The 20153-nt window shown below is 34.8% G+C and overlaps 2 protein-coding genes across 3 annotated transcripts; both read left to right on the top strand.

Annotated features, from left to right (window-relative positions):
* Positions 1-3590: 3590 nt before the first annotated feature.
* On the top strand, positions 3591-5470 carry LOC144570811 (5-amino-6-(5-phospho-D-ribitylamino)uracil phosphatase, chloroplastic-like). 2 transcript variants are annotated; one of them, XM_078320455.1, is made up of 2 exons: positions 3591-3740; positions 4206-5470. In XM_078320455.1, exon 2 carries the CDS (start codon positions 4285-4287, stop codon positions 5308-5310), a length of 1026 nt encoding a protein of 341 aa, XP_078176581.1. In that variant the 5' UTR covers positions 3591-3740; positions 4206-4284; the 3' UTR covers positions 5311-5470. The 2 variants fall into 2 exon arrangements, with proteins under 2 accessions (XP_078176581.1, XP_078176582.1); XM_078320456.1 differs by having other exon boundaries at positions 3605-3740; positions 4250-5470.
* Positions 5471-5617: 147 nt separating this feature from the next.
* LOC144570837 (Calcium-dependent lipid-binding (CaLB domain) family protein) lies at positions 5618-7547 on the top strand. Its single transcript, XM_078320457.1, has 5 exons — positions 5618-6052; positions 6145-6210; positions 6448-6586; positions 6922-7057; positions 7146-7547. The coding sequence occupies exons 1-5, from the start codon at positions 5986-5988 to the stop codon at positions 7311-7313; spliced, it is 576 nt and encodes a 191-aa protein (XP_078176583.1). The 5' UTR covers positions 5618-5985; the 3' UTR covers positions 7314-7547.
* Positions 7548-20153: the final 12606 nt, after the last annotated feature.

Below are 20153 nucleotides of genomic sequence, written 5' to 3'. Positions count from 1 at the left end.
CAACTGTTCATGCAATGTTCATATACGTATTTACTGTTCATATACTGTACATATACATCTCCACTGTTCATGTAATGTTCATATACGTATTTACTGTTCATGTAATGTGCATATACGCCTTTACTGTTCATATACGACTGTTCAATACTATTCACAACTGTTCACAATTGAAATCAGTAAACTGACAAAATATTTACCATTTACGAATGTAGTTTATTGGCCATGCCTATTGGAATTTCAGTACATTTTGGAGGAAAATTCATTTTTGACCAGAATAGGGTACGTTACTCCAAACCTCCAGTAAATACATATTGGGTTGATGAAAATTTCTCATTTGAGGAGTTGCAATCGCTTATTTATGAAGCGAGCGGCTACAATAGGAATTGCTGTGAATTAGAAATAATAGTCCGAATCATCCAAGCAAGAAAGTATGTCAGAATCACATTGGGAGATGACGGGGCATTGAGAGGTATGATCGTGCGGGTTGTGAGGTCTGACAAAGATGTCTGTGAAGTTTTTGCATGCAGAATTCGTAGAGAGTCAGGGGCTGGAAGTTCAGTCCAAAATTCGGTTGCAGAAAATTATCAACCAAATTATGAACCACACACTCCTTTATTCGTACCCGGACCAATGCCAGTACCAGAACCAGAAATATACAGTAATTCACCCCAATCTCCACCTTTTATCCCACCCCGACTATAATCTTCACCTTTTATCTCACCTATATCTATGTATGGAGGTCCTTCATCCTTACCTGGCCTGAACCAAATCCTCACCCCAGACCACCACCAGTACAGGAAGATCTATACAAGTCAGAATTTGAATTTATGAACGAGGTACTGGAGGAGAATCTGCAAACTAGGGATGAATGGGGGGAAGGAGATTGGGACATTAATGATGAAGAAGATGAAGAAGAATACACACAGCCCACTGTGAGGCAAAATATGAATATGCCGTTAAGTGGTCGTTTTGAGACTCACCCGTTCGTAAACTTCAATGACACATCTGCTTTTCGAGAATCAGATGCTTCTTACTATGGTCATCAAATTGAATACAAGAGTGAGCTCGCAAAAGACCAATACTTCGAAAACAAAAAACAACTGACAAAAAAGATCAGAGAGTACCATGTTGACAAGAATTAGGAGATAAAAACGAAGAGAAGTGACAAATCCTAGCTGGAAATTAGATGCAGCACTCCGGGTTGTCGTTCTGTTTTGAAGGCAATAACAACAAATTATGGAGATACATGGATGATAACTGAGCAAGACACGCCTCACAGATGCACGTTTGAGTACGGAATGACCGACCATACACAAGGACCGACCAGAGGCAAGAAGCATTTATTTTTGTTATTTTTGAACCATATTTATTGCAATGCATTTAGTTTTTTTTAATTCTATCTAATTTTCTTGTTTTTGTTATTTTTAAAGTATGTTGTATTATTGTTCTTAATTTTTTTCTTGTTTAACTTTGTGAACTTAACAATTGATTTTTGTTATTTTTTATTTGTGGTTGTTATTCTTTTTTTAGTGTAGTGTTTTTTTTTTGTTGTTGTATAAATACTACCATAAAATGATAAAAATATATAACATAGCTAAATCCAAAGCATAATAAAACATAACAAAACTAAACTACACTAAAATAAAAACTATAAAACTAAACTCAAACATAATAAAACATAACATAGCTAAACTGAACTAAAACTATAAAAAAACTCTCTATCCATGGAAATCCAAAGGCGAAAATCAGTTAGGTGCTCTACCCCTATTTTCCCTACTGAAATTTCGGACACGCTAGTCATTCCACTGTAGTTCTCCTTCTGGCGCTCTACGAGCTAGTGTAATCTCATCCTCGAGCTCAGCCTCTATGCTCATCGTGAGTGCTCTATTCCATGGATCCTCGGTTGCGTGGGTAGCTGGCGATGGCGGGGGGGGGGGGGGGGTATGGAATAAGGAAGCCTCTGCCGCGTGAGTAGCTGGCGGTGGCGGGGGGGGGGGGGGGTATGGAATAACGAATCCACAAGCTGGGACGCATAGTCAGGTTGAGTCCTGCTACCAGAGGCCTCCCGATCGTGAGCTCTCGCTGGATACGGCTGACGCGGGGAGGCGGCTGTGGGCCCAAATGGATACACCGATGGATCAACACTGATCTGGAAATCCGGAGACTCATGCATAGGCTGGGGGTTCGGAAACTCGTGCTACTCATGTGGCTCAGGCGGTGGCGGCATGTAGGCAGGACCTTGCAAGGATACCAATAATTCAATCTTAATTTACCGAAGGATGAAATTTTAACTAACTTAATTTAACTAACTTGACATAAAATAAAAAATGACATACCTGGGGAAGAACTGGACATCCACGCTCGTCAAAGAAGCCATGCCAACCGGACATGCTTAGTACCCAACGATGGTAGTCCCACTCTAGCTACTTTGAGGGCTGTGGTGGCATCTCACTAGCCCTAACAGATGGCTCGTCGGGCTCGTCTCTTTGTACGCTGTGCCAATCAATTTCCTCTTCGGCGTCTCGCAACATAGTGACTAGTTTTGCCTAGTGGCCGTTGCTCTCAATGCATGGGGCAACCAAGTTCAACATCGCATGACCTACATTAACACTAATTACATCTAATTTGATACCTACATTAACACTAATTACCACTAAATTGATACCGTAATTAATTAACCCTAATGAAAACTAAATTATACGAATTTGGTACCTTACTAACTTAATTAAACTAATCTACAACTATTTTTACACTACAAATAAAATTTTAAAAAATATAGGGACTTACTTGCAAATATGGTGAAGAGATGAGAAATTTTGGAGAAAATTCAGATGGCAGGAGAGAGTTGGATTTTGAGAAAATGAATTTTGAGGAGAGAGAAACCGCAGGTGACCCATTTATATAGGTTCGGGCCGTGGATTTTTTCCACGGTTCCGAATTTAAATTTCGGACCGTAGATTTTTTCCACGGTTTCGAATTTAAATTTCGGACCGTACATTTTTTCCACAATTCTGAATTTAAATTCTGGACTGTGAATTTTTTTCACGGTTCGGAATTAAAATTCGGAACCGTGAATTTTTTTCACGGTTTGGATATTTTTAAATTTTTTTCAAAACCATGGTTATTTTTATTAAAATATTTTAAAAAATAGATAAAAATAAAAGGCAAAGGCTTCTATGGACATAAGGACCTATTTGTAAAATGAACATATTTTTATTTTCAAAGTTCAAACAGTCGATCTGAACCGTTCATCTTGTTCTCCATAATAATATGTGCTTGGATACCAAATTTTACATTTTTCTGAATTTTTTTACTATTTATTAAGATGGGTACAAAAAATATCAAATTCAGACCATTGAATTTTGTACCCATCTGAATAAATAGTAAAAAAAATTCATAAAAATATAAAATTTGATCTCCAAGTACATATTAATATAGAGAACAAGATGAACGGTTCGGATCAACTGTTTGAACTTTGAAAATAAAAATATGTTCATTTTACAGGTTCTTATGTCCATAAAAGCATCACTCAAAATAAAAAATGTCGCCTCAATACTTATCCTGACTCCACTTATCCTCGGACGAAGAATCAATCCGGAGATTCGACCAGTCACAGTACGCAGCGGTGAGTGAGTGAGTGAGTCGGAGAGAATCGAAGGTCGTCTCTCGACTCCCCTAAACGCCGCCAGGTTTTGGAGGTCTTGCTTGGCTTGCTCCGGTGACAGACATGACAGCTCGTGGTAAGAAAAGAATAAGATATTGCCTGCCACTCCCTCTCTCCTCTCTCTCTCTCTCTTTTTTTTTTTGAAAGTTATTTGGTAGTGGCTACCAAGTTCTCTCTCTCTCTAGTCTAGGGTTAATGGGTTAATTGGTTAATTGGTTATTGCTTTCAAATCCCCACTCAACAAATTGCAACTTACCTTAATCTAAGCCTCACAACTTAAATGACCTCAAACCTCTTCCATATACTTCACTTGCCCACAAATAATATACCCAAAACAAAACATTTATATAATTTCACCAAATTAAATTATATCATGAATACTAGCTTGGTTATTCTACAATGAAACACAAGACTTTAGACTATACTACACTCAACCCACTTTGCATAAGTGTATCATTACTGCCATTGCAAAAACAAACTAGTCAATTTTATGCTAATTTCACTACTCTTATATGCTTTCATTTTCATCTCTTCTGTGCAGTAAGTTTAGGTGCTTAAAACTTATTCAACAATTTCTTCTCATAGCTAGGAGAGGAAACACCAAGTAAAGCAAGAAACAAATGGTCGCCTCAATTAGTGCTTTTCATGGCTGTAATCTTCTAAGCCACAAGTTTGCATCTTGTGCTATGCACTCCACAGATCTCCACGTTGCCAATTCAATACCCGACCTTACCAGAAGAAACTGGTGCTTCAAAACTCGTGCTACAAAAGAATCACATCAACATGACGAAGATATTGATGGCAAGACCATATATTTTAATGATGCATGCAATAAACTACCCAAAAGTCTAAGTTGGCTTTTGGCACCGGAAGAGAAGAGCGTCAAAATACCGTTGCCAATCAAACCATTGCAAAAGAAAAGAACACATGATAAGAACTCTTTTGGTGTGATTTTGGAGTGGAAAGGGGTTGTTGTAGAAGAAGACGACACTGAATTAGAACCGACTGTGTGGTACATATTATCTTTAGAACAAGAGAAAACCTTCCCGTCTGATCATATACTAAGAGAAATTGAAGGCATGAAAACTGAACAAGCACTATCAGAAGTTTTAAAATGGTCTGATGACCCAAATGAGGTGCAAATAATAGCATCCCGAAAAGAGTTCATATACAAAACACTGTGTAGAAGACTCTATCGGGTTAGGCCTGGTACTCTGGAATTTCTTTCGACAGTAATAAATTATGATGTGCCAATTGCACTTGTCTCTAATCTCTCTCGAAGGAGTCTAAAAGAAGCAGTTGATTTTATTGGTTTGAAAGATTGTTTTGATGCAATGGTGAGTGCGCAGGATGTGGGGAGAGGTAAACCGGAGCCTGATCTGTATGAGCTGGCGGCACAGCTAATTGGGATTTGTCCGGAAAGATGTGTGGTATTTGGCAACACTGATCTTATGACAGAGACTGCACACAGTGCTGGGATGAGTTGTGTGGCTGTGGCAAGCCGGTACCCGGTATACGAACTTGGTGCAGCAGATCATGTGGTGAGGTGGCTTGATGAGGTCACATTTCATGAGTTGCAAACACTTGCAGGTGGGGACCGGGCCCGGGCTAATAGTATGGAAATGGAAATTGTTGTTGAAGAATAATGGTGTTGTGTTTTGTATCTTAGGTAGAAGGGGAGGGGGTTGGTGATTCCTTTGTTTAGGTATTTTGGTGGTTTGGGATATTGGAAATTGACCAAAAAATATTTAACTGAAATGTACAAATAGATCAGTTATATACTTGTTATATTATGGATTTCAATTGTGTGTGGTGATTTCTTCTTCCTTGCTGTTTTAAGATGGTAATGCATATCATAATATTTGGAGGGATTGAAGTAATTTTGTAGTGTTTTGTATTCTGGTCTTAGATTTGTTGGAGGAGTAGATTTTGAGTGCAACTTTCTTATAATGACGCGATCTAGTAACTAAACTTAGGCTGAATTTGGTGACTTTGCATTCAACCCTTTTCTTTAAACTTGCAAAAGTTTACCGTGGTACCAGTTCACAACCAGTAGACCAAATGGTGAACCCACTAATTAATTAAAGAAACGGCAGCTTTTCAAGTAATAGTTAAGTTTCTTTTGAAATCCATTGATTATTTGGTAGGAGTTGCTTCAGAAGTGCACTATTTCTTTCTTCAGGTCATGAAACTCCTGTTCATTTATTACCAAACATTTAAGAGTATTGTGGCAAGTTACTGCCTAAATATTGATTTGGCAATTTGTTTTGGTCCATCTTTTTTGCTTCAATACTGTGCTTATTTCAATCTGTTGTACCGAGATGCGAGGTGGAGCATTGGAAGTGCTACTGGTCAGAGCTGAAGGACTAAAACATGCTCATTTTTCCGGTCACCTCCCTCCCTCTTATCTTTTTTTAATATTATTTTTCTTGTCTTTCATAGATGTCATTCTGTTTGTTTTTCTCATTTTCTTCATGCAGGATCATCAGGTCATTATGTGATTATCCAATGCGGCAATCGGTCGGTTAAAAGCAAAATTTCTTCAGGTGTCCGCCCCTTCATTTTCTGTAATTTATTTTTTGATATCTACTGGTACAGATGACCCGGGGGGGTGGGGGGGGGGAGGTACCATGGGCGAAAATAAGTAAGATCATCTTGTATAAAGAGGATAATAGAGTTAAATATTGGTAACACAGAGTTGGTTTCAAATGTTTCTTTTGAAGGTGCTGTGCAATAAGTCTAGATATAATTAAATATATCTATAAATTTTTTTCTTCATGCAGAGATAGATGAGAGAGTTTGGTGGAATGAAAAATTCAAATTTGTCCTCCCTCAATTGGAATTCAAAGAGATGCCAAAACTGACAGTGAGACTAATGAAGAGAGTTAAGTTTTTGAAAGATTGCTCCATCGGTGAAACTATGTATGTACTCTAATAATCTAATCCATCAATTCACTTTGAATTTTTCTTGTTAATTTCGAAGTTTTTTATATCACTTTTCTGCCAATAATTAATGGATCATTTTACCAAAAAAAAAAAAATGCCAAAATAGACAAGTGCAGCTAACTCCACTTTAATCAGCTCTTAGGTAAGCAATTACAATCTCTAGTCCACGAGTTGCTGTACCGATCTAATTAGCAGGCAGTGCATACTGAATGTTGAGCCTCACTTTTGGAGAGTTCATTTGACAATTACTTTCTTGAAGTATTTAAAAAAAAAAAAAATGAAAAATACAATTATTTTGTTGGCTAATGCAGAGTTTATTTGGGTGAAATCCTGGCGGAAGGATGCGAGAAAGGCTTTATCGAGATAAAACCGGCTGCTTACAATATAGTCCTTGAAAATGGTACCTACGAGGGAGAGATGAAATTGGGCATCAGATATATACCCAATGTAACTTCAATCATTTCAAAGAAAATTTCAATTAAATTTAGACAAAATTTTGATTTTATTCGACCTACTCTCTCTGTTTGGTTGCCAGGTAGAACTGAAGGAGCAAACATATAACAGCACGAGGAATATTCATCAGGAAGAGAAGCAGTCAATATGTAGAGTGATGCTCAGTATTGCTTTAAAAAGGATACCGTGGTCGAAATTTTTCTTCTTCCGGAAATATAATGCTCCCGAAGAGAGCAGGAAAAAGAAGTAAACTATTATTCTATATGTTAGAAAAAAATCTTGAATTTTATTGAACCTTTGTTGCATATTGTGTTAGCTTCTCTAGCAAAAGAATTGATGTTATATATTACTATTTTTGTACTGGTAACAATGTTATGCACACCACCATTTCTAGCACCATTTTTATTCTAGTCATTTTTTGTTGGTTCACAAAAAAATGGTGGCATTTAATTGAACCCTCCTCTTTGAGTAATACATTTATCTACAAATCTGCACCCCAATCTTCTAAAAGTTTTTTTTTTTTTAAATAAATATGAGATCAAATCATCTAATTTTAAATATTCACAAAAAATAAATTTAGTTTAGTTTCGAATCTGACTTCTACACAAAACATTGTCTTAGTGATTATATCAAATTCTGGTTTCCAAATCTTCTCAAAAGTTTGCTCTGGAGGGTACTTGTCAAGGTATAATCATTTTTGTAATCTGTCCATAAGTTGATTTAAATGTCACGAACTGACAGTTGTTGATGAAACACAAACACAAATACAATTCAATCAAACAATTAACAGTAACACTTTTTAAAATGTTCTTGTCAGTAGATAAGTAAAGCAACAGTAGTAATTAAATCCCTAAATGCGAAACAAAGCTCCGTCTTTTATGGACGTGCATCTTTTGATCCAGAAAAACCACATGCTATGCTAATCTGCCAGAGCCAATAACCAAAAAGTGTTAGTGCCTATCTATCTAATAAAAATAATAATGGGCATCATGCATGATTGCTTTTATATTTGTTTTCTTTTCCTTTTCATGGCATCTATGATAGCTCTTAACATCAAATCTTGGTTGCATATATTTTTATTTAGCAATGATGCCATCAAATGTTTTCTACTGCCCTCCTTTTGGACAAAAATCTAATAAACAAAAGATCAATCTTAGCTTCTCGATAAATGAGTCCCTATAAATATATATATATATATATATAGGGATGGGCTACGCTACTCCATAGAGTAAACGCGTTTGTACTCTACGCCGTATTTTCATTTTGAAAATCCAAACGACCAATCCGAACTGTTAGATGTAATCTCCATATTGAAATATGCTTGGAGACCAAATTTTACATTTTTTTGATTTTTTTTACTATTTATTAAGTATTTTTCAAAATTTATGTTTTGCTTTGAACAATAAAAACAGTAAAATTTTCTGGACCATCGGATCAGCAATTTTTAAAAATGCTTAATAAATAGTAAAAAAATTTAAAAAAATGTAAAATTTGGTCTCCAAGCACATTTCAATATGGAGATCACATCTAACGGTTCGGATCGGTCGTTTGGATTTTGAAAATAAAAATATGGCGGCATGGAGCACCAACTCATTTTACTCCATGGAGTAGCGTAGCCCATCCCATATATATATATATATATATATATATATATAGAGAGAGAGAGAGAGAGAGAGAGAGATGGGCTACGGTGAGTTGCGAAGTAAAGCGACTATTTTACTTCACGCTCATATTTTGCGATTTTTAAGTTCAAAACGTCGATCCGAACCGTTCATCTTGTTCTCCATATTGAAATGTGCTTGGAGACCAAATTTTACATTTTTTGAAATTTTTTTACTATTTATTAAGCAATTTTGAAAGTCGCTGATCTGATGGTCCAGAAAATTTTACTGTTCACAGCAAAAACAACAATTTTAAAAAATACTTAATAAATAGTAAAAAAATTCCAAAAAATGTAAAATTTGGTCTCCAAGCACATTTCAATATGGATTAAACATCTAACGGTTCGGATCAGTCGTTTGGACTTTCAAAATAAAAATACGGCGTGAAGTAGAAAAGCGTTTTACTTCGCAACTCACCGTAGCCCACCTTTCTCTCTCTCTCTCTCTCTCTCTCTATATATATATATATAGATGGGCTATGGTGCATTGCAATGCATGGAAGGGTTTGTGCATTGGACCATAAATCTAAAATTCAAAATCTAAATGGCCGATCCAAACCATTCATCTTGTTCTTCATATTAATATGTGTTTGGAGACCAAATTTTACATTTTTCTGAAATGTTTTACTATTTATTAAGTATTTTACAAAATTGTTGATCCAATGGTGGCTGCTGATTTGACTGTTTTATTAAGCCACCGTTGGATCAACAATTTTGTAAAATACTTAATAAATAGTAAAAAAATTCAGAAAAATGTAAAATTTGGTCTCCAAGCACATATTAATATGGAGAAAAAGATGAACGGTTTGGATCGGCCATTTGGATTTTGAATTTTATATTTATGGTTCAATGCACAAACCCATCCATGCATTGCAATGCACCATAGCCTATATCTCTCTCTATATATATATATATTCTCTCTCTCTATATATATATAGAGAGAGAGAGTGACTAATATGCATTCGGTAGCATATGGACCGAAATACATATGGTCCAAATTTGAAATTTTAAAATCCAAAAAGTCGATTTGAACCGTTCATCTTGTTCTCCATATTAATATGTGTTTGGAGACCAAATTTCACATTTTTCTGAATTTGTTTTACTATTTATTAAGCCACTTTGAAAATTGTAAAATCAGCAACCATCGTAAAAAAATAGTAAAATCAGCAACCATCGTTGGATCAGCAATTTTTCAAGTGGCTTAATAAATAGTAAAAAAATTAAAAAAAATGTAAAATTTGGTCTCCAAGCACATATTAATATGGAGAACAAGATGAACGGTTCTGATCGACTTTTTAGATTTTAAAATTTCAAATTTAAACCGTATGCATTTCGGCCCATATGCTACCGAATGCATATTAGTCACTCTCTCTCTCTCTCTCTATATATATATATATATATATAGAGAGAGAGAGAGAGATGGGCTACGGTGAGTTGCGAAGTAAAACGCATTTCTACTTCACGCAATATCTTCATTTTCAAAGTTCAAAACGTCGATCCGAACCGTTAGATGTGATCTCCATATTGAAATGTGCTTGGGGACCAAATTTATATTTTTTGGAATTTGTTTACTATTTATTAAGCCACTTTGATAATCTGAAAATTCTGATGAACAGTAAAAACATTAAAAATTTCTGGACCACCGGATCGGTGATTTTCAAAGTGGCTTAATAAATAGTAAAAAAATTCCAAAAAATGTAAAATTTGGTCTCCAAGCACATTTCAATATGGAGAACAAGATGAACGGTTCGGATCGACGTTTTGAACTTTAAAATCGCAAAATATGAGTGTGAAGTAAAATAATAGCTTTACTTCGCAACTCACCGTAGCTCATCTCTCTCTCTCTCTCTCTCTCTCTCTATATATATATATATATATATATATAGAGTTAGGCTGGGGTGCTATGGATAGCATAGTGGGCTCTATGCTACGGCTCAATATTCGAGTTTTCAAAATCTAAACGGTCGATCCGAACCGTTCATCTTATTCTCCATATTAATATCTTCTTGGAGACCAAATTTTATAATTTTCTGAATTTTTTTACTATTTATTAAGCCACTTTGAAAATCGTTAATCCAACGGTTTTACTGTTTTGTGCAGCCACCGTTGGATCAACAATTTTGTAAAATACTTAATAAATAGTAAAAAAATTCAGAAAAATGTAAAATTTGGTCTCCAAGCAGATATTAATATGGAGAATAAGATGAACGGTTCGGATCGACCGTTTGGATTTTGAAAACTCGAATATTGAGTCGTAGCATAGAGCCCACTATGCTATCCATAGCACCCCAGCCTAACTCTATATATATATATATATATATGAGGAGGGTTCAAATGTACCCAAATTTTTGTGCACCCAAATGCACCCTATCTTTCAAATCTTTTTTCTTCGTTTTCAAAGTCTAAATAGTCAATCCGAACCGTTAGATGCGATCTATATATTAAGATGTGCTTGGAGACCAAATTTTATATTTTTTGGAATTTTTTTACTAATTATTAAACCACTTTGAAAATCGCTGATCCAATGGTCCAGAAAATGTAAAATCAGCGATTTTCAAAGTGGCTTAATAAATAGTAAAAAAATTTCAAAAAATGTAAAATTTGGTCTCCAAGCACATCTTAATATATAGATCGCATCTAACGGTTCGGATTGACTATTCGGACTTTGAAAACAGAGAAAAAGGATTTGAAAGATAGAGTGCATTTGGGTGCACAAAAATTTGAGTGCATTTGAACCCTCCTCTATATATATATATATATTTATATATTAAAATAGTATACGCAAGGGCTACAACAACAAATAACAGATTTGAATTCTTTGCATACAAACAAGAGGGTTTCCTTAAGTTTTAACTAACTCTTCATATTTTAGAAGGCTGATAATTGTTTCCCAAATCAAATTCTCGAATTATTTAAATTATTTATATCATGAATTGTTTGAGGTTTAACTAATAAGTATTTATTTATAAAAAATAACAAAATGTAGAACCAGTATCCATGTTCTGGATAAATTCCCCTGCCCAAAATTCAAAGTTATTCCATCAGAAATTTTGACACTTAAAATATTAGAAGCTGCTAACAGCCTCCGGACATTAATTTTCATATTATCTTTGAATTCAACTAAGAGTATCTGTAAACTTCTTCACAAAATTATGTAAACTTCAATACTAATTATGTAAATCAATTCAACGAATTCTGCAAACATAACAACTTTTCATTGAGGGCTCAAATGCCCCCATTGCTTCATGTCCCAATCGTATCCCAACATCTTTATTTTCAATTTTAAATTTCAAACAGACGATCTGAACCGCTCAACATGATATCCACGTTAAAATATGATTGGAGACCAAATTTTAGATTTTTTGGGAATTTTTTTAAGATAGGTACAAAATCACTGTTTTCAGAAAATTGTGGACCATGTAAAAAAATAATTTTGTAGTTATTTTAAAAAATAGTAAATTTTTTTCAAAAGATATAAAATTTGGTCTCCAATCATATCTTGACGTGAATATCATGTTGAGCGTTCGGATCGTCTATTTGAACTTTGAAATTTAAGATAAAGATGTTGGGGGTACGGTTGGGGTATGAAGCAATGGGGAGCATTTGAGCCCTCCTCCTTTTCATTATCATGTGGTCCCCAATAAACCTTCAGTTTAATCTCCAGTTTAACAACTTTAACTGCTTTGACTGATACCACTTGTAGATCTTTAACTAGAACCACTGGGACTACATCTAGAAGATATCTAACAATTTTTTAAAACTAATATAACTAACATCAACCACTTTAAAATTCTGTAAACAAATACACATTTTTTTTTTCAAAAATAAATTTTCAAAAAAAATATTCCCAATTTTTTTTTTCAAGCATACAATTAATCCACCCTTAACCATAAAGTGGAATCTACCTCTAAATTACAAGCACACAATTAATTATCTATTATTAAATATTATGAAATCATGAGCGACTAAATACTAGTAAGCTAACTTTTAGAGGAAGCGCAGAGCCAATTCCTGCGGAGCTTTTAATCTGGTCCGTTCGTTTCAGATTAGACGGACCAGATCAGATCTTGCAAATTTTGAGAATATATTTTTTTTAAATTCAGACAAGATATGATCTGATCCGTCCGATCCGAAATGAACGGATCAAATTAAAATCTCCGCAGAAATTGACTCTGCAGAGGATACACTTTTAGATCCGCCCCCTGCTTCCCGCCTCTTTTTGACAAAAATCTCCTAAGCTAACTTTTACTTCCTACCTCCCAGCATATATATATCATAATGTCTAATATGTACTAATAATTATCAGTAATAACCTGGTTAATATAACCATCGTCATTCCCTTCAAACTCAAAATTTATAAAACTTTATTTTATAGCTCGAAATGTGCAGTAATTTGCTAAATGCACCTCACTTGCTATAAAACCGTTTTATTTTAAGGTTGGTGTTCGATTACCTACCGATATATATTTTTAAAAAATTAATACAAAGGAAATGATATATATTTAGTTAACAAAATAACAGAAAAGTAAAAGATAGCAACTATTTAGCTAGCAATTCCATATCCATTCTTCTGCTTATCATCTCTCCCATAATGACGAATATGATACCCCGACGCATTTCGTTACATTTTAAATATATTTAAATTCCGAACTAATATAATCAAGTCGAGTGTTAGGGATACACTAATTTAATTTGCTTTGTAAAGTACATGTCCTTTTGTGTTTTAAGTTTTTATTTCTATTTTCAAACTTTAAATAGTCAATCCGAATTACTTTATATGATCTCTATATTAAAATGTTTATAGAGATCAAATTTTACAAGTTTTGAAATTTTTTTAATATATTTTTTTACAATTTTTGAAAATCACCGTTTTTAAAAAAATTCTGACATATAAGAAAAAACAATAATTTTAAAAAATAAAAAAAATATACAATTTGGTCTCCAAAGACATTTTAATATAGAGATAATATTAAGTGGTTTGAATTGGTTGTTTAGATCTTAAAAATGACACAAAAAAATGTAAAGCATCAAATAGCCTATACTTTATGCAACTTAATCCTTCCCAAATGTTAAAACCTTTTTGCAAACTATTTTTAGAGATTAAAAGCTACAGTTCACCGGAGACATGCCTCAAATATCCTTATTTGAGGTGGGAATGGGGCAAGACTAGTGTATTGAAAAGACCTGTCCAGTCCAGATCCAAACCAACCGAATTGTGACCTGTCCAGTCCAGATCCAAACCAACCGAATTGTGACCTGTCCAGTCCAGATCCAAACCAACCGAATTGTGACCTGTCCAGTCCAGATCCAAACCAACCGAATTGTGGACCATGCCCGTACCGACTCGGATGCTTTACATCAAATAACCTATACTTTATGTAAATCATCAAATAGCCTATATTAATTGGTTTGAATTGGACCGGACTAACTCAAGGGACGGGTCGTCCAAACCCATTCCGCACTAATCCAAGACCCGTCTAGACTCAGATCGGACTAGGACCCGTTTCAGTCCTGTTTTTGATCGAAACAAGACTGTTGTTGGACGAAATAGGTCTGTTCCTAGCCGAAACAGGTCTGTACCTGGACAAAACTGATCTATTCCCGGCCGAAACAGGACTGAACCAAAATACAGTAGTTTTGCAAAGCCCAAAACATGTTGTTTCATCCAAGAACAGAGGCCGAAATTAATAGTTTAGGCTGTTTTGGTTAGTTTAAATAGATTGAAAATAAACTAAATTAAAAATAGATTGAATTATGTTAGATTTTGTAGAGTATTTTAAAATTTAAATTGAATGTTATATTTTAAATTTATTTGGCAGAGAACTTAAAAATAAATTGAATGTTATGTTCAATTTAAATGTTAAAATTTAAATATGTTAGATTTTAGTATGTTATATTAGATTTATTTTTAAATATGTTAGATTTATTTTTAATGTTGTAGATTTATTTTTAAAGATGTTAAATTTATTTTAAAATTGTTAGATATGTTAGATTTATTTTTAGTGTGTTAGATTTATTTTCTAAATATTTTTTTCCTATTTTTCAAAATACTTCTAAATTCAAAGTTAAGAAATATAAAATTTAATTTTCAAAGTTATTTTGCTGCTGTCTTTTTAAAAAAAAAAATGATCCGGATCCGATCCGAATCGGCTCGTGTGAATTTGGACCATGGATCTAGTACAAATTTGGACCAACTCCTCCAAATTAGATCCGCTGGACTCGAACCGTACTAACCCGTAAACCCGTTGGACCCCCGGATCGGACCAATTTGACCCGACTCGTTTGCAATTCACTAGGTAGGGCCACATGAGTGGAAATAGTTAGACACTGTTCAACAATTAAATGCCAAAATCTAGCGAAGATGGATTTGTTGGGTTACGGTCTAGGCTGGCATGTATATTTCAAAAATTTACATAGATCTAGACCAGATCTTACTATATACAAGTAATCAATCACACGCAGTTTATGGATCATGCTACACACATGATCTAGCAGAGTGTTATTAGTTATACCTCTCCAATCAAATGGAACGTGAAACAGTTGCTTGCGCCTTAGTCTCCCTTGATGAAGTTTCCAAAACATGAAACCTCAAGCTTCGCACGCCAAGGTGTTGTCAAGAATAGGAGGAGATCAATGCTAGTCGATTGGATACTCATGCCTTTGCGAATTCGAAAGCTAGCTCACTACTTCAAAGCACTTTGAATAGTATTCGCGTAGCGCATTAACACAATCTCGCAGACTCAAAACAGTGCAAATGACCCCTGCTGACAAATTAATCAATGAAGATCAGTACAGGGACTAAATTGTAAAATATATTTCACCATCAAATAGAATATTGAAAAACACGTGAAATGAACTCAAACTTTGTATTTTTCTGAATTTTTTACATTAAGTTATGAATTTTTGAAATTCATCTTTTAAAATGTGAAAAATGTAGAATTCTATTGTCCAAATGACAACATATGCCCCTGTCAGTGCAAAAATGCTCAAAAATGTAAATGAATTCTCTAAAATCATAAAAAATGGCATAGACATTTGTTACACATCCCTTTACAATCTTGCAAAATAAAAATTGCACCTTGTGTACAAAATTCATAAGGAAAATGGATTAAAATGTTCTGAATATATGTTGAGTATATGTCTTCATACTCCTATATGACTCAAACCTTGATTCAGACCAAATTGAGACTCTTGTCATGTTTCAATCCCTTTAAAATGGTCTGATTAACTCCCTTCAATACTTGAACCAACTCTAAAGCTCCTGCACCAGTCATCGGTACCATTCCAGTATCTATTCATGATGCAAAGTACCCAATCCGAGCTCACATGTTAACCCAATTCTAAATTAATGTTTTTAATGTCCTCTATGACTTCATATGACCTCAAATGATCAGTCGATTGAAGAAAATCACATTGAAACCAGTCAGAACCAGTTCAAGGCCCCATCGATACTGATGGCTATTGTTTAAACCCCTTTGCCATCTCCGGTGATCTCCAGCCGCCAACAGTAGGTGCATTGCACTCCTGGCAACAAGACGATCCTGATGGTACTCATGATCGGCGCCACCGTGGCCAGAACTGACCGGAGTCAGTTTATCCATGATGAACCCTAACCCTTATCGGGTTGCACGAATATCAAAGCACCCGTTTGATCCAATGATCCCATTTCAAATGAATTAAACTGTTTACTGCCAAGTGGGACCCTTCTGTCAGCTATTCGGATTAATTAAGGGATCTGGCACCAATATTAAAGCCCATTGGATGACATCTTGACCACTACACACTGATCAAAGGCCCAATACACTTATTAAAGCTAAAAGCCCAAATCTTGAAGCCCATTTGATTAAATCATGTCCTGCACTAATTTTAAAGCTCAATGATTATGATCTAAGGCCAGTGCACATCTCAAAGGCCAAATATCCTAATCCTGAAGGCCCAGCACTACTCTTAAAGCCCAAAAATGATTCAAAGATGTCCTTTTACATATAAACCACTCTATTTACAAAAAAATTTGCAGATAAGCCCTTGAAAATTTACAAATAAGTCTTTGACTGCATAAAATCTCTGTTTACACAAAATTTGCAGATAAGCCCTTGGAAATTTACAAATAAGTCTCTGACTTCAAACAAGCCATTTCCAGTCATTTTTTACCATAACTTCTTCGTTTTAAGTCCAAATCGACTTAAACCAATTCCAAATGAACCCAAACTCAATTCTCTACAAACCAAAGTAGTAATTGAACATACCCAAGTTTCAGTCAAAACCTGAAATGACCAAAATACTCCTCTCTTGACATATTTTTATAAATAAAATATAAAAATGATGTTCAAGTGTATTTTCTCAAGTATAAATCATACAATAAACATGTTTCACACTTTTTCACATGTTTTAAATATATAAATGCACATGTACATGCACATATGTCCAAGACAAATGTCCAAATCATGTCCAAACCAATTGAGAACCTACCAAATGATCAAATAAACCTTACATGAGCCCTTTTTAGCCCTGATTATCCAGTTTACACCAAAATAGGCATAAATTTTGGAATGAACGAGGTATTCAGTTTTCACCCGAAAGGTCTGCTAATGTAATTAACGGCAGGTGCTTGCGTCCGTTGGGAGTTAAAAGTCCCCACGATCAAACAATAAAACTTTCATAGGCTGATTATGAATTGTAGGCCCGTCACAAGAGTGAACCGGAAGGAATGCTGAGAGATGTTCCGGAATTATATTCCCTATTGCACTAAGGGATCAGCACATATATTCAAATATGATTTTTGCCCCCTTTAATGCAACTCTCAGCGCCCTACAAGTGATAGGAAAATAACAACTTATTTCACCCCTAAGCTTAAACCTTTGTTTGTCCCGAATAAATAATCTGAGAATTTTGTTTGTCCCCGAATAAAATACAAAGATTTTAAGAATGTGTTAGATTTGATTGTCCCCAAGCAAATCTAAACAATTCATTTCTGGGTCACATACCTTGGTTCGAACCTTTAAACATTGCTCTAAACCGAATTACAAGACTTGTTAAATTATTTCAGACCTGGATTTGCCATGAAATTGCTTGCTCAAGCTCTAATTTTGTATTTGAATTAATATCCTTTAGAAATAGAAACCTTTGCATTCACAACACCATTTTTGACTTTAATCAGAAACTTTCGAAAGCAGAAATTTAAAATCATTACTATGAGAATAACTATAAAGAAGATAAACATCCATTTCACCTTTTCCCTTATGCCTTGATCCCTTCTTCGACCATACCTTTATGTTTGGGATAAAGCTAAGTGACTAAGTATGTTAGTAAAACATGACTTATGCAGAAATTTAAATTAAAGATAAAGTAAAAAATAAAATGCATAAATTCGACCATCTCACTTGTTCCGGTTTCACCCTTCTCAAACATAGGAGTTAGGCTGGGGTGCTATGGATAACATAGTGGCCTCTATGCTACGGCTCAATATTCGAGTTTTCAAAATCCAAACGGTCGATCCGAACCGTTCATCTTATTATCTATATTAATATCTGCTTGGAGACCAAATTTTATAATTTTCTGAATTTTTTTACTATTTATTAAGCCACTTTGAAAATCGCTAATCCAACGGTTTTACTGTTTTGTGCAGCCACCGTTGGATCAACAATTTTGTAAAATACTTAATAAATAGTAAAAAAATTCAGAAAAATGTAAAATTTGGTCTCCAAGCAGATATTAATATGGAGAATAAGATAAACGGTTCGGATCGACCGTTTGGATTTTGAAAACTCGAATATTGAGCCGTAGCATAGAGGCCACTATGCTATCCATAGCACCCCAGCCTAACTCCAAACATAGATACAAACGAGAGGTTATGCGTTCCGAATGCACCTAAGAATTTCATCGTGCCTTAGATCAAGTCGGGTGAATGAGAGATCTTTCGAGCCTATTGACAACCATTCTTGTGTAGGCGCCCATACTCATTTTTCTATCTCCATCTTTTATTCATATTTTTGTGTTTTTCTATTTTTTGAATTTTTTTTGGTATTTTCTGATTTTTTTTGTGTGTTTTTCTTGCATTTTTGAAAAAGTAAATATATGTACAAAAAATGTAAAGTACAAATCATGTTTACTATGAATACACACAATTCCTAAATACGCATATCTAGAAATTATCCTTAGACTTTATCAAATTATCAGGATCAAAACTTAAAAAGAATGTAATTTGAACATTTTTGACTTTATAAAAATTCTCACATGTAACAATTCTAGTAAATCTATTTTTGAAATTTTCTTTTCAATCTCAAATATGTTGTTAGCCTTAGTCTTTTTTATTCTAAAAAGATTCATTCAAGTGTCTTGGAGGATATAGATATTTCAAGTTCGACTTAGCAATTTTCATCCAAATCTTTTTCTTTCACAATTCAACAAGTATAGAGTCCCTAAATCTAAATGCAATTTGCTGAAATCAAACATGAACAACAAAGACTAGATAAACATCCTAACAAGTCTTACAAGAGATCCTATTTATGATTAGGTAAAACCCCAGTTTTCACAAGTACAAAAAGTAAACATGCAATGCAAAGATACAAGGTTCTTACACCTTCTCCCCTAAGCTTAGATCTTTACATCAATGGTGATGTTAATCAATTCAGAAACTCAAAGGAGATAGGTCAGAACCAGTGAACTTACATACTTTAGAAGGGATGGCGCGCACCGCGAAGGTGACTCCTTCTTTGATGTAGAAGCTTCAGAATTGGTTGTAGGCATTATTCATGATTGCGTTGTGCATTTCCAAGTTATCCAACCTTCTCGTTACGTCCTAGATTTGATCTACCCTCGTGCGGTTTGTGCGAACCGGATGCGGTTCAGTTGCTGTGTTTTCTTGTCGACTCGGGAGGCTAATGAAGGATGGGAAATGATTGCTGTCTTCATGCTCCGTCTCTGAGTCTTCTTCATATTCTTCATCAATGCTTTCCTCTCCAAGCGTTTTTGAGAACTGTTTGGCTACTCGGATACAGAATCTGTGCTTTTCGCATATTTTGTCTTCTCTAATCCTTATATAGTCTTTATCTACTAGGAATGAGATATTGATTTTTCGTGATCCTTTGGCCTCTTTTTCTCCCTCCCGACAGTTACCCATATGTTCTACTAGAATTGTGATGATTCCTCCAATAGCAACTGGTTTTTCCTTCCTCCTACAATTTGCGATACCCTACAAGTGTTCTCGGATATAGTACCTGGTATTCGGTTGTATCCTTGAGGTTGTTACCGATATACACGCTAGGAAAAACATGTCTCTTTCGTTGACTTCTGTCGAATCTACTCCGGTTGCAAATATCGTGTTTGAAAAATAATGTGTGCGAAGCGAAGACTTGTCAATTCAATATTGTGTTTGATAAAATATTGTGTTTGAGAAGGCGGAAAAGATGTGAGAGGAGCAAGCACAAGATG

Source organism: Carex rostrata, chromosome 2 (assembly GCF_964058835.1).
Source record: "Carex rostrata chromosome 2, lpCarRost1.2, whole genome shotgun sequence".
Lineage (NCBI taxonomy): Eukaryota > Viridiplantae > Streptophyta > Magnoliopsida > Poales > Cyperaceae > Carex > Carex rostrata.
Note: the sequence above shows the minus strand (reverse complement) of the source record. Positions and strands in the feature narration are given on the sequence as shown.